This window comes from Pelodiscus sinensis, chromosome 29, assembly GCF_049634645.1.
Source record: "Pelodiscus sinensis isolate JC-2024 chromosome 29, ASM4963464v1, whole genome shotgun sequence".
NCBI classification, from domain to species: domain Eukaryota; kingdom Metazoa; phylum Chordata; order Testudines; family Trionychidae; genus Pelodiscus; species Pelodiscus sinensis.
This window is the reverse complement of record NC_134739.1, coordinates 271110-285748: the sequence shown is the minus strand read 5'-3', so window position 1 is coordinate 285748 and position 14639 is coordinate 271110. Positions and strand designations below refer to the sequence as shown.

Genomic DNA, 14639 nt, shown 5'->3' with positions numbered 1-14639 from the left:
AGTATGCACTGGGAGCAGTGCGCACTAGGAGCCAGTATGCACTGGGAGTGGTGCGTGCTAGGAGCCAGTATGCACTGGGAGCTGGTGCGCGGTAGGAGCCAGTATGCACTGGGAGCGGTGCACGGTAGGAGCCAGTAGGCACTGGGAGCGGTGCGTGCTAGGAGCCAGTATGCACTGGGAGCGGTGCACGGTAGGAGCCAGTAGGCACTGGGAGCGGTGCACGCTAGGAGCCAGTATGTACTGGGAGCGGTGCGCGCTGGGAGCCAGTATGCACTGGGAGCTGGTGCGCGCTAGGAGCCAGTATGCACTGGGAGCGGTGCGCGCTAGGAGCCAGTATGCACTGGGAGTGGTGCGTGCTAGGAGCCAGTATGCACTGGGAGTGGTGTGCGCTAGGAGCCAGTATGCACTGGGAGCGGTGCGCGGTAGGAGCCAGTATGCACTGGGAGCTGGTGCGTGGTAGGAGCCAGTATGCACTGGGAGCTGGTGCGCGGTAGGAGCCAGTATGCACTGGGAGCGGTGCGCGCTAGGAGCCAGTATGCACTGGGAGCAGTGCGCACTAGGAGCCAGTATGCACTGGGAGTGGTGCGTGCTAGGAGCCAGTATGCACTGGGAGCTGGTGCGCGGTAGGAGCCAGTATGCACTGGGAGCGGTGCGCGCTAGGAGCCAGTATGCACTGGGAGCAGTGCGCACTAGGAGCCAGTATGCACTGGGAGTGGTGCATGCTAGGAGCCAGTATGCACTGGGAGCTGGTGCGCGGTAGGAGCCAGTATGCACTGGGAGTGGTGCGCGGTAGGAGCCAGTATGCACTGGGAGCTGGTGCGCGGTAGGAGCCAGTATGCACTGGGAGTGGTGCGTGCTGGGAGCCAGTATGCACTGGGAGCGGTGCACGGTAGGAGCCAGTATGCACTGGGAGCGGTGCGCGCTAGGAGCCAGTATGCACGGGGAGCTGGTGCGCGGTAGGAGCCAGTATGCACTGGGAGCGGTGCACGGTAGGAGCCAGTATGCACTGGGAACGGTGCGCGGTAGGAGCCAGTATGCACTGGGAGCGGTGCACGGTAGGAGCCAGTATGCACTGGGAACGGTGCGCGGTAGGAGCCAGTATGCACTGGGAGCGGTGCACGGTAGGAGCCAGTATGCACTGGGAACGGTGCGCGGTAGGAGCCAGTATGCACTGGGAGCGGTGCACGGTAGGAGCCAGTATGCACTGGGAGCGGTGCACGGTAGGAGCCAGTATGCACTGGGAGTGGTGCGCGCTGGGAGCCAGTATGCACTGGGAGCTGGTGCGCGCTAGGAGCCAATATGCACTGGGAGCAGTGTGTGCTAGCAGCCAGTATGCACTAGGAGCGGTGCGCGGTAGGAGCCAGTATGCACTGGGAACAGTGCGCGCTGGGAGCCAGTATGCACTGGGAGCTGGTGCGCGCTGGGAGCCAGTATGCACTGGGAGCGGTGCACGGTAGGAGCCAGTATGCACTGGGAGCTGGTGCGGCTGGGAGCCAGTATGCACTGGGAGCGGTGCGCGGTAGGAGCCAGTATGCACTGGGAGCGGTGTGCGCTAGGAGCCAGTATGCACTGGGAGCTGGTGCGCGCTGGGAGCCAGTATGCACTGGGAGCTGGTGTGCGCTGGGATCCAGTATGCACTGGGAGCGGTGCGTGCTAGGAGCCAGTATGCACTGGGAGCTGGTGCGCGCTAGGAGCCAGTATGCACTGGGAGCGGTGCGCGCTAGGAGCCAGTATGCACTGGGAGCTGGTGCGCGCTAGGAGCCAGTATGCACTGGGAGCGGTGCGCGCTGGGAGCCAGTATGCACTGGGAAAGGTGCGTGCTGGGAGCCAGTATGCACTGGGAACGGTGCGCGCTGGGAGCCAGTATGCACTGGGAGCGGTGCACGGTAGGAGCCAGTATGCACTGGGAGCGGTGCGCGCTGGGAGCCAGTATGCACTGGGAGCGGTGTGCGCTAGGAGCCAGTATGCACTGGGAGCGGTGCGCGCTGGGAGCCAGTATGCACTGGGAGCGGTGTGCGCTGAGAGCCAGTATGCACTGGGAGCGGTGCGCGCTTGGAGCCAGTATGCACTGGGAGCGGTGCGCGCTGGGAGCCAGTATGCACTGGGAGCGGTGCACGGTAGGAGCCAGTATGCACTGGGAGCTGGTGCGGCTGGGAGCCAGTATGCACTGGGAGCGGTGCGCGGTAGGAGCCAGTGTGCACTGGGAGCTGGTGCGCGCTGGGAGCCAGTATGCACTGGGAGCGGTGTGCGCTAGGAGCCAGTGTGCACTGGGAGCTGGTGCGCGCTGGGAGCCAGTATGCACTGGGAGCTGGTGTGCGCTGGGATCCAGTATGCACTGGGAGCGGTGCGTGCTAGGAGCCAGTATGCACTGGGAGCTGGTGCGCGCTAGGAGCCAGTATGCACTGGGAGCGGTGCGCGCTAGGAGCCAGTATGCACTGGGAGCTGGTGCGCGCTAGGAGCCAGTATGCACTGGGAGCGGTGCGCGCTGGGAGCCAGTATGCACTGGGAAAGGTGCGTGCTGGGAGCCAGTATGCACTGGGAACGGTGCGCGCTGGGAGCCAGTATGCACTGGGAGCGGTGCACGGTAGGAGCCAGTATGCACTGGGAGCGGTGCGCGCTGGGAGCCAGTATGCACTGGGAGCGATGTGCGCTAGGAGCCAGTATGCACTGGGAGCGGTGCGCGCTGGGAGCCAGTATGCACTGGGAGCGGTGTGCGCTGAGAGCCAGTATGCACTGGGAGCGGTGCGCGCTGGGAGCCAGTATGCACTGGGAGCGGTGCGCCTTGGGAGCCAGTATGCACTGGGAGTGGTGCGCGCTGGGAGCCAGTATGCACTGGGAGCGGTGCGCGCTGGGAGCCAGTATGCACTGGGAGCGGTGTGCGCTAGGAGCCAGTATGCACTGGGAGCGGTGCGCGCTGGGAGCCAGTATGCACTGGGAGCGGTGCGCGCTAGGAGCCAGTATGCACTTGGAGTGGTGCGCGCTGGGAGCCAGTATGCACTGGGAGCGGTGCACGGTAGGAGCCAGTATGCACTGGGAGCGGTGCGCGCTAGGAGCCAGTATGCACTGGGAGCGGTGTGCGCTAGGAGCCAGTATGCACTGGGAGCGGTGCGCGCTGGGAGCCAGTATGCACTGGGAGCGGTGTGCGCTGAGAGCCAGTATGCACTGGGAGCGGTGCGCGCTGGGAGCCAGTATGCACTGGGAGCGGTGCGCGTTGGGAGCCAGTATGCACTGGGAGCGGTGCGCGCTGGGAGCCAGTATGCACTGGGAGCGGTGCGCGCTGGGAGCCAGTATGCACTGGGAGCGGTGCGCGCTAGGAGCCAGTATGCACTGGGAGCGGTGCGCGCTGGGAGCCAGTATGCACTGGGAGCGGTGCGCGCTAGGAGCCAGTATGCACTGGGAGTGGTGCGCGCTGAGAGCCAGTATGCACTGGGAGCGGTGCGCGCTGGGAGCCAGTATGCACTGGGAGCGGTGCGCGCTAGGAGCCAGTATGCACTGGGAGCGGTGCGCGCTGGGAGCCAGTATGCACTGGGAGCGGTGCGTGCTGGGAGCCAGTATGCACTGGGAGCGGTGCGCGCTGGGAGCCAGTATGCACTGGGAGCGGTGCGCGGTAGGAGCCAGTATGCACTGGGAGCGGTGCGCGCTGGGAGCCAGTATGCACTGGGAGCGATGTGCGCTAGGAGCCAGTATGCACTGGGAGCGGTGCGCGCTAGGAGCCAGTATGCACTGGGAGCGGTGCGCGCTGGGAGCCAGTATGCACTGGGAGCGGTGCGTGCTGGGAGCCAGTATGCACTGGGAGCGGTGCGCGCTGGGAGCCAGTATGCACTGGGAGCGGTGCGCGGTAGGAGCCAGTATGCACTGGGAGCGGTGCGCGCTGGGAGCCAGTATGCACTGGGAGCGGTGCGCGCTGGGAGCCAGTATGCACTGGGAGCGGTGCGCGCTGGGAGCCAGTATGCACTGGGAGCGGTGCGCGCTGGGAGCCGGCTTTAAGCCTGATCCAGGGCCAGCAGCACGGGCTGGCCGCCAGCTCCCCGGGAGCGGGGCTGGGAGTCGACACGTGACCATTAATGGTAACCGATAAGCTCATGAGTATCAGGGAGAAGGGGAGCACTGAGGAGTAGGACAGGCGAGCCCCCCCCCCTCCCGCCCACTGCGCGAGCTTTTGAAAATTATCTTCATTTTGTGCCTTTTTCTTGACAGACGTGCATGAGAAACTGCCCTGCCCTGGGTTCTGTCAGAGCCAGAGCGAAGTCGGGGCAATGTCACCCGCCTGATTCTCCCTCCTGCTGCTTCTCCCTCGCTGCAGCCCCCTGAGCTCGGCCGCTCACTCCCCATTCAGCGCAGGGCATGAGAGGCAAGCGATCTCTCACCCGCCGCGAATCGTCTGAGGGCATCTGGCCAAGTGCGCCGTCAGGCCCCCGCCGCGGGAACAGAGCTGAGCTGCTTATGTCTTTACCGAGGAAGTTTAAACGGGTTTAAAAATCCAGCCAAGTAACGCTCAGAGGCTAAACCTGCTAATTACAGCGGCGAGCTTTGGCTGGGAGAGACACGGCCCAGCATGTCCTTACTGGTTAACGAGGCGTTACCGCGTTAGCGAGCGAGTATCCCTCCTCGCTGTGACAGGCTGTTTCTAGCGCTGTTAGCGCACTGAGTGATATCCCTGACTGCGCGTCTTTTAACAACCCAGGCACGTCCATCAAATGCTAATAGCTAACAAATGTGGACAGGTGAGCTGGGTTCTTCGCAAGCGCGTCTGTCTCTCATCAGAGCAGTGAGCAAGCGGTAACCGGATCTCCAGTATCTCTCCATCCTCTCTCTCTTCGGCTGGGACCGTAATTGGTGCTTTCATTTCCCCATAACACCCATCGCCCGTGTTCTTCCACTCATTCCTCCGGAGTTGGGCAATTTTTCTTTTTCCAGGGCAGGCTCTCAGGAGCGGAGCAGCTACTAGCAGATGAGAGATTCATTCTTCATTTCCTCTTGTGTAAACAATTCTACTGGGAAGTGCCGGAAGCACTTGGGGTCATTTGGTAATGAATATCCAACAATGTGAGCTCTGGCTACGGATTGCGTCCCTGTGCTCTTTAGTGACTGGCCGCGATAACTGTATAAAATCTCGTCTTTCGACTCTGTCCCTATACAGCCTGCCTGTCTGTCTGTCTCTCACCGGCCAGGAGTGAAGTGCCATTGAAACATTATTGTAAATATATATATATCTATACTTCTTGCTACAGACTGAGGTTGCTGGCCTTCTTTTCCAAATCAAGCCCTTTTCTTTTGGGGTAATTGGTCTATCCAGGTCTTTTCCCCCATGGATCATATCTGGGCATTTTTTGTTAGGGAAGTTATCTGCAAGGACTGATCTACACTCGTTATAATTAGCTTTGTTTCTTAAGTGACCAGTTGCCATTGCTTTGATTAAGGTTCGCTCTCTGTAAAGCAGCGTTTTGAGAGCTGACACACACAGTGCGCAGCTCTAAAGAACTGCTGCCGCGGGAGAGCGAGCCAGCGACCGTGAGCGTTGGTCTCTAGGTAAGTTAGAAGAGTTTCTTTGCTGCCTAGCTGGCCAGGCATTTGCTAGACTTTCGAGCTCGCTGCTTTGCGCTTTGGGTTAAGCTCTGGATGGTTTGCGATGGCTGCAATTGGCAAAGGAACAGGACTTGTGTCTCTTGTCCCGTCCCAAGCCCATAGAGTAGCCTTTGCTAACGGAGGCGATGCATTTCTGGAGGGCACGATTTTCAACGGCTCCTTGGTAGCCTAGCGACCTGTACACTGCCTCAGTTCCTTGTTCAATACAGACCAAGGGTTTGATTGGATCGGGGTGCCCCCCCACCCACTGCTGCTTTGAGCTGGCTGGCTTGATAGACCCACAGACGATCTGGAACTGCCCGTCCCCCCAGCCACCCTTGGCCTTTTCTCATCCCGTCAGTTCTAACCACATTCTCTGCAGCAATCAGGCTGAATAGGATGGGTCCCAGGACAGACCCCTGGGGGACCCCACTAGTTACCTCTCTCCAGTCCGAAAACTGACCATTCTCCCTGCCCTTCTTTTCCCATCTTCCAACCAGTTATGAGTCCATGAGAGACCTTCCCTGTTCACCCATGACAGCATACTGGGAGCCTTTGGGGAGGGTCCTTGTCCGAGGCTTTCTGGAAATCTAAGAACACTGGATCTACTGGATCCCCCCTTTTCACACGCTTGTTGATGCCCTCAAAGAGCTTGAGTAGAATCAGAGAAGCGTAGGGCTGTCTGGAAGGGGCCTCGAGGTCATCAGGTCCTGTCCCCTGCCCTCACGGCAGGACCAAGCACCCTCTAGACCCGTGTATCCCAATGGCGTTCTGCAGAACCCCAGGGTTCCGCAAAGTGAAAATAGGGGTTCCGTGAGAAAATTCCATTGCAGTAACATGTTATGATTTAAAAGATGATTACTATTTAAGCATTTATGAATTTTATTGAAAACAATTTTCATTGGTGTTTGCCACGATACGTGTCTCTGTGTAATGCCAGCTTAGCCAGGGAGTGGAGACGATGGTGTCACTGCTCAGTACTGCGCGCAGTCAGTCGGTGCTGCGATGGCCTGTTCTAGACCGCCGTCAATCCCCGCCCCCACTCTCAGGGAGCGTGGATCACGTGAGTGACTGAGTACGAAGATACTAGCACCGCGTCGGACACAGTCGAAGCGTCAGCCGTCAAAACAGTCACTTTATTTTCTGGACACATTAAATGTGATTTTTGTTTTTAAATGTGCGCAATTAAACTACATGTTGATCTCACGACCTTGTTTAGCATTTGTTTATTATTATCCTTAGTGATTTGTGCTCTACTTTTTCAGCTCCACATATAAGACTGTTATTAGGGGTTCCGCAAAAAGGGTTTGGTGGCCAAATAAAATTGGGAAACCTGGTCTAGACCATCCTTGATGGGCGTCTGGCCAACCTGCTCTTACACATCTCCAGTGACAGACATTCCAGCCTCCCTAGGCACAGATGACTTGTGCCTCCTGACACCAGAGCAGAGGGGACGGGGCAGGCCACCAGCCCGGCCGGGCTTTCAGGAAGCTGCCACGCTCCACCAAGCAATGACCCGAGTGGCTGAAGAAGCAGTGGGACCCTCCCTCTCCATTTCCTGCCCAAACCTGGCTGCCAAGGCCAGAGCCAAGCATGCCAAAGGGAGATACAGTGTGAGAAGAGCAGAGCTCCTCTTCCTCCTGCACCCTGGGGCCAAGCTGGAATCGGGGGAGGGAGGCATTTGACCCCCCCCCACACACACACACACACACACATTCCCTGGACAATTCGTTCTAGTGCTTATTTGCCCTGACACTGAGGAAGTTTTTCCTAAGGTCCAACCTAAATATCCCTGGCGGCAAGTTAAGCCCATTGCTTCTTGTGTCTCCTCATAGGTCATGTGCTCCAGCCCCCTAATCATTTTGGTTGCCCTCCGCTGAACCCTCTCCAATGCGTCCACATCCTTTTTATAGTGGGGGGCCCAGAACTGGATACAATACTCCAGATGTGGCCTCACCAAAGCCGAATAAAGGGGAATAACGACATCTCTGGATCTGCTGGCAATGCTCCTCCTAATGCAACCTAATATGCCATTAGCCTTCTTGGCTACAAGGACTCACTGTTGACTCCTATCCAGCTTCTCATCCATTGTAACCCCCAGGTCCTTTTCTGCAGAACTGCTACTTAGCCGGGTGGTCCCCAGCCTGTAACAATACTTGGGATTCTTCTGGCCCACGGGCAGGACTTTGCACTTGTCCTTGTTGAACCTCATCAGATTTCTTTTGGCCCAACCCTCTAATCTGTCAAGGTCACTCTGGACCCTGTCCCTGCCCTCCAGCGTATCTACCTCTCCCCCCAGCTTAGTGTCATCTGAGAACTTGCTGAGGGTGCAATTCATCCCCTCATCCAGGTCATTAATGAAGATGTTGAATAAAACCAGCCCTAGAACTGATCTTTGGGGCACTCCACTTGAAACTGACTGCCAACCTGACATCAAGCCATTAATCACTACCCATTGGGCATGACAGTCTAGCCAGCTTTCTATCCACTTTCTATCCATTACCGTCCATTTATCCAATCCATACTTCCTTAACTTGCTGGCAAGAATATTGTGGGAGACCGTATCAAAAGCTGGTGACCTGAAGACATGTAACGTGTCCAAGTAATTTTTAATCTGCTATTTCCCTATTTTAGCCTCTGATTGTACTCTACCTTCTCTGTATTCGCAGAGTTACAATCCAGTCTAATTCCTTCTAAGCTTTTTGCTGAAAACTGGAACCAAAAAGGCATTTAGCACTTGGCTGCCATTTACACATCTTCTGTTGCTGTTTTCCTCACCTCACTGAATAACAAGCCTATGCTATTCTTGATCCTCCTCTTGCTTCGAATGTATTTGTAGAATGTTTTCTTGTTGCCCTTGTTGTGTGTAGCTAGTTTAATCTTGGGTTGTAACTTGGCCTTTCTAATTTTCCCCCCCGTACTTGTGTTATTTGTTTATATTCATCCTTTGTCAGTTGCCCTAGTTTCCACTTTTGGTGGCACTTTTTTTGAGTTTCAGATCATTGATGATCTCCTGGTTATGCCAGGGAGGTCTCTGGCTGCACCTCCTATCATTCCTATGCCATGAGAGGGTTTGCTCTTGTGCCCTTCATTGAACAACAACCCACTCTCACACACTGCTTCCCCTGAGATTTGGTTCCCATCAGCTCTTACCTAGCAACTCCCTGCGTTAGCTAACGTCGCCTTCTGGAAATCCATTGTCTTTATCTTGCTGTTCGCCCTCCTACCACTCCTTAGAATCACGAACACTGTCATTTCATGACCACTTTCACCCGACCTGCCTTCCACTTTTACTTTCTCACCCAGTTCCTCCCTATTTGTCAAAATCCAATCTAGAGCAGCCGCCCTAGAAGCTTTCTCCACCTTCTGAAATGAAAAATTGTCTGCAGTGCATTCCAAAAACTGGCTGGACATTCTGGGCCCCGCTGTGTTCCTTTCCTAACAGATGTCTGGGTAGCTGCAGCCTCCTATCCCCACCAAGTCCTGCGCTTCAGATGATTTTGTTAGTTGTTTAAAAAAACTTCTACGTCCATCTCAGCCTCAGACCAAGTAGGTTCATTTGTAATGTATTGGGCAACACCCCCTCCTTCTTATCCCAGCCTGCCCTTCCTGTACCCTGCTGTGCCTGTATTCCAGCCATGTATTATCCCACACCCCTCCCATCTCCTCGCTGTGGCTGGAAATGCTCATCTGAGTGAAGGATCTTGTTCCATCCTCTGGCGAGGAGTTCCACAGGTTGACTGTGCACTGCGTGAAGAAAAACTTCCTTTTGTTTTTTTTAAACCTGCTGCCTATTCATTTCATTTGGTGACCTCTAGTTCTTATATTGTGGGAATAAGGAAATAATTTTTCCTTATTCACTTTTTCCACACCAGTCATGATTTCATAGACCTCTATCATATCCCCCTTAGTCTCCTCTTTTCTAAGCTGAAAAGTCCCAATCTTTTTAATCTCTCTTCATTTGGGATCCGTTCCAAACCCCTCATCATTTTGGTTGCCCTTTTCTGAACCTTTTCCAATGCTAAGAGATCTTTTTTGAGATGAGGCGACCACAACTGTACGCCGTATTCAAGATGTGGGCGTCCCATGGGTTTATATAGAGGCAATAAGATATTCTCTGTCTTATTCTCTATCCCTTTTTAAATGATTCCTAATATTCTGTTTGCTTTTTTGACTGCCGCTGCACACGCGGGGTACGCTGGGGGTACAGCAGAGAGATGCAGATTAGGCTGGGTGAAATTGCTAATGAAGCGGAGATTTAAATATCCCGTGCTTCATTAGCATAAAAATGGCCACCATTTTTTTTGGCACAGAGCTTTGTCGGAGAAGAGCGGCAGTATAGATGCTAATCTATCACTAAAGAAAGCCTTTTCCGATAGGTCCTGTATACCTCGTTTTACAAGGCATAAGGGATCTATCGGAAAAGGCTTTCTTTAGTGGTAGAGCAGCATTACTTTACATTTATCAATATTACATTTCATTTGCCATTTTGTTACCCAATCTCTTAGGGTATGTCACACTAGCTCGTTAGTTCGATCTAGGTAGGGTAGTTAGGGCAAGCAGAGTTGCAAATGAAGCCCGGGATTTAAATATCCCAGGCTTCATTTGCATGTTCTCGGGCGCCGCTGTTTTTAAATCCTCCTTAGTCCGAACTCCGTGCCCGCGGCTACACACAGCACAGAGTAGGTAGTTCGAATTAGGATCTTTAATTGTCCCCAACCCCAACACCCCCCCAGGAAGCTGCTCCTGCCGCATGTGTCCTGCCCCCCAGCTCCTGTTCTCTGCCCTGTGGGGTGGCCCTGGCCCACAGGGCTGGGGGTCACTGTGATGGGCAGGAAGGTGCAGCAGGTCGGGGGGCTGGGCTCGCCTGCGGGAAGCCAGGACGAGGCTGCCCGTGGGCGAGGGCTGACCGTGGTCTTTCCCTGCAGGTGCGGGCCAGCGCCATCGCGCAGGACGCCGACCAGAACTACGACTACGCCAGCAACAGCGTCATCCTGCACCTGGACGCGGGCGACGAGGTCTTCGTCAAGCTGGACGGCGGCAAGGCGCACGGGGGCAACAACAACAAATACAGCACGTTCTCGGGCTTCATCATCTACTCGGACTGAGCCGCCACCGCCGCCCTCGCACGGGGGAGACTGCCCGGGAGGGGCCCTTCCCTGGGGCCCGGCCCGGGCCTTGGCCATGGCCTCCCTGCCCACGCAGCACTGGGGAAGGCATCCGGCTGCCGACAGAGAGACTCTGACACCTGCCCTGTCCCTACTGTCTGCCCTCCCCCGAAATGGCCCCCACGAACCCCGTCCCTCCTCGGCCACATGGTCCCCATGAGCCCCATCCCCCCTCGGCAATGAGGCCGCCACGAACCCCGTCCCCCCTCAGCCACGTGGCCCCCACGAGCCCCATTCCCCCTCGGCCATGCGGCCCCCATGAGCCCCATCCCCCCTCAGCCACGTGGCCTCCACGAGCCCCATTCCCCCTCGGCCATGCGGCCCCCATGAGCCCCATCCCCCCTCAGCCACGTGGTCCCCATCCCCCCTCGGCCATACGGCCCTCATGAACCCCATCCCCCCTTGGCCATGTGGCCCCCACGAGCCCCATCCTCCCTCGGCCATGCGGCCCCCATGAACCCCATCCCCCCTCGGCCACGTGGTCCCCATCCCCCCTCGGCCATGCGGCCCTCATGAACCCCATCCCCCCTTGGCCACATGGCCCCCACAATCCCTGTTCCCCCTCAAGCATGGAGCCCCCACAAGCCCCATCCCCACATGGCCACACGGCCCCCATGAGCCCCGTCTTCCCTTGGCCACGCGACCTCCACGAGCCCATCCTCCCATGTCCACACAGTCCCATGAGCCCCAGCCTACCCCCCCCAACAGCTATGCAGCCCCCACCAGCCCTGTTCCACCTCCCAGTAGCCATGCTGGCAAGCCCCATCTTGCTTCCTAAGAGTTACGCAGCCCCCACCAGCTCCGTTTCACCCCCAGTGCCCACAAGGCCCCCACGAGCTCCATCATGTCCCATCCCCCGATGGCCACACGCCACTCCACAGATCCCATCCCACCGCCCAACAGCTACACGGACCCCCGCAGGCCTCGTCCCCCCCCCCCCATGGCTACAAAGCCCTTAGCAAACCCCGTCCCACCCTCTACGCCCACGTGGGCCCCTGCAGGCCCTGCCCCACCCCCTCATGACCACATCACCCCCACGAGCCCCATTCCCCCAATAGCCATGTGGCCTCCCTACAAGCCCCATCCCACTCTCCCTACTGACACAGCCCCCCAATGACCATGTGGCCCCCCATGAGCCCCATTTCCCCCAATGGAATGTGACCCCCACACAAGGTCCATTCCACCCTCTGATGGTGACATGGCTCCCCACTCGCCCTGTTCCCCCCCAATGAACATGCAGCCCCTTCATGTGCCCTCTTCCGCTCTGATGGCCACGCTGTCCCCTGCCGCCCAACAGCCATGTGACCGCTGCAAGTCCCATTACACCCCCAATGGCCATGCAGCCCCCCTTGAGCCCAGCCCCCCCCATGGCCACACGGCCTCCCACACACCCCTTTGTGCCCACCGACAGCCCCCTGGTCGCCATGCAGCCCCCCGCCCCCCAACAGGGTGACTGTCCCCAGCAGCTTGTCCATATGTGCAGGGTGTGTATATATAGCTAGATATAGACGGGGCCGCAGCTTGAGTGCAGCCCCCCAAAGAATGGGGGCAGGGGAGGAACCACCCTGGGTGCACCAGGCTCCCTAAGGCTCAAGCCGTCGTGGGCCGAGTGAGGCACCCAGCCATGCCAAGCCCCTCCCAGAGCTGGGGGCTGGGGCTGGAGGTCAGGCGGGGGCAGGGTCGATTTTCTTATCAATATCAGAGCAAATCCATGGTAAAGAAGAGCTGTGACCTCCCCTGAGCCTGGTCTCTTCTTCCTCGCGCTCCTCCCCGCCTGCTCCGCTTGGCCGCCCCGCCGCAGGGGCAGGGGGGCGGGGAGGGGCCGAGGAGGAGACGTGGCCTGTCTGAGAATCCGTCAGAGCCTGGACCCAGATCAGCGCCCGTCTGTCTGCCAGCCCTCTGTCCAGCCAGCCCTCTGTCCATCCATCTGTCCAGCCAGCCCTCTGTCCATCCATCTGTCCAGCCAGCCCTCTGTCCAGCCAGCCCTCTGTCCAGCCATCTGTCCAGCCAGCCCTCTGTCCAGCCAGCCCTCTGTCCAGCCATCAGTCCAGCCAGCCCTCTGTCCATTCATCTGTCCATTCATCTGTCCAGCCATCAGGCCAGCCCTCTGTCCATCCATCTGTCCAGCCATCTGTCCAGCCATCTGTCCATCCATCCCTCTGTCCATCCATCTGTCCATCCAGCCCTCTGTCCATCCATCTGTCCAGCCAGCCCTCTGTCCATCCATCAGTCCAGCCCTCTGTCCAGCCAGCCCTCTGTCCAGCCATCAGTCCAGCCCTCTGTCCAGCCATCCAGCCGGCCGGCCCCCTGTCCATCAAGCCCTCTGTCCATCAAGCCCTCTGTCCAGCCAGCCCTCTGTCCAGCCATCAGGCCAGCCCTCTGTCCAGCCATCTGTCCATCCATCTGTCCAGCCATCTGTCCAGCCAGCCCTCTGTCCATCCATCTGTCCATCCATCTGTCCGGCCAGCCCTCTGTCCAGCCAGCCCTCTGTCCAGCCATCAGGCCAGCCCTCTGTCCAGCCATCAGGCCAGCCCTCTGTCCAGCCAGCCCTCTGTCCATCCATCAGTCCAGCCCTCTGTCCAGCCAGCCCCCTGTCCAGCCAGCCCTCTGTCCATCCATCAGTCCAGCCAGTCCTCTGTCCATCCATCAGTCCAGCCAGTCCTCTGTCCAGCCATCAGTCCAGCCAGCCCTCTGTCCATCCATCTGTCCAGCCATCAGGCCAGCCCTCTGTCCACCCATCTGTCCATCCATCTGTCCATCCATCTGTCCAGCCAGCCCTCTGTCCAGCCATCAGACCAGCCTTCTGTCCATCCATCAGTCCAGCCCTCTGTCCATCCATCAGTCCAGCCCTCTGTCCAGCCAGCCCTCTGTCCATCCATCAGTCCAGCCAGCCCTCTGTCCAGCCATCAGGCCAGCCAGCCGGCCGGCCCCCTGTCCATCAAGCCCTCTGTCCAGCCATCTGTCCAGCCAGCCCTCTGTCCAGACCTCTGTCCATTCATCAGTCCAGCCAGCCGGCCGGCCCCCTATCCATCCATCAGTCCAGCCAGCCGGCTGGCCCCCTGTCCAGCCAGCCCTCTGTCCATCCATCGGTCCAGCCAGCCCTCTGTCCAGCCATCAGTCCAGCCAGCCCTCTGTCCAGCCATCAGTCCAGCCAGCCGGCCGGCCCCCTGTCCATCAAGCCCTCTGTCCAGCCATCTGTCCAGCCAGCCCTCTGTCCAGACCTCTGTCCATTCATCAGTCCAGCCAGCCGGCCGGCCCCCTATCCATCCATCAGTCCAGCCCTCTGTCCATCCATCAGTCCAGCCAGCCGGCTGGCCCCCTGTCCAGCCAGCCCTCTGTCCATCCATCGGTCCAGCCAGCCCTCTGTCCAGCCATCAGTCCAGCCAGCCAGCCGCCCCCCCTGTCCTTCCAGCCCTCTGTCCATCTAGCCCTCTGCCCATCCATCTGTCCAGCCACCTGGCCTTCTATACATCTGTCCCTCTCTGCATCCATCTGTCCCTCTGTCCATCCATCTATCCAGCCAGCAAGCCAGCCCTCTGTCCATCTATCCAGCCAGCCACCTGGTCCTCTGTACATCCGTACCTCTGCACACCCATCCATCCAGTTGGCCCTCTGGGCCTTCATTCCCCGTCCTAGCCAGCCAGTCAGCCCTCTAGCCATCCAGCCCTCTGTCTATCCATCTGTCCAGCCACTTGTCCCTTTGTCCATCCATCTGTTCAGCCAGCCAGCCAACCCTCTGGTCCTCTCAGCATCACCTGACTTCCAGGTGCTACATGCCGCCCATTCTCTCCTGGACTGCCAGTGTCCTTTTCACCTGCCCTCCGCTGGGTCCCTGCCCTACCCCTGTTGGGGGGGCCTCCCTAGTCCAGGATTGCTCTGCGCCCCTCCCGCCTCAGCATGGGGCTC

At 58.3% G+C, this 14639-nt stretch overlaps 1 protein-coding gene across 1 annotated transcript in view; it reads left to right on the top strand.

The window, feature by feature from the left end:
* The window catches only part of C1QL1 (complement C1q like 1), a 61628-nt gene extending 48989 nt beyond the window's left edge, over positions 1-12639 (top strand). The window contains exon 2 of the mRNA XM_075911420.1: positions 10494-12639. Coding sequence (XP_075767535.1) covers positions 10494-10673 — 180 coding nt within the window. The 3' untranslated portion in view covers positions 10674-12639. The remainder of the gene's footprint in view (positions 1-10493) is intronic.
* Positions 12640-14639: the final 2000 nt, after the last annotated feature.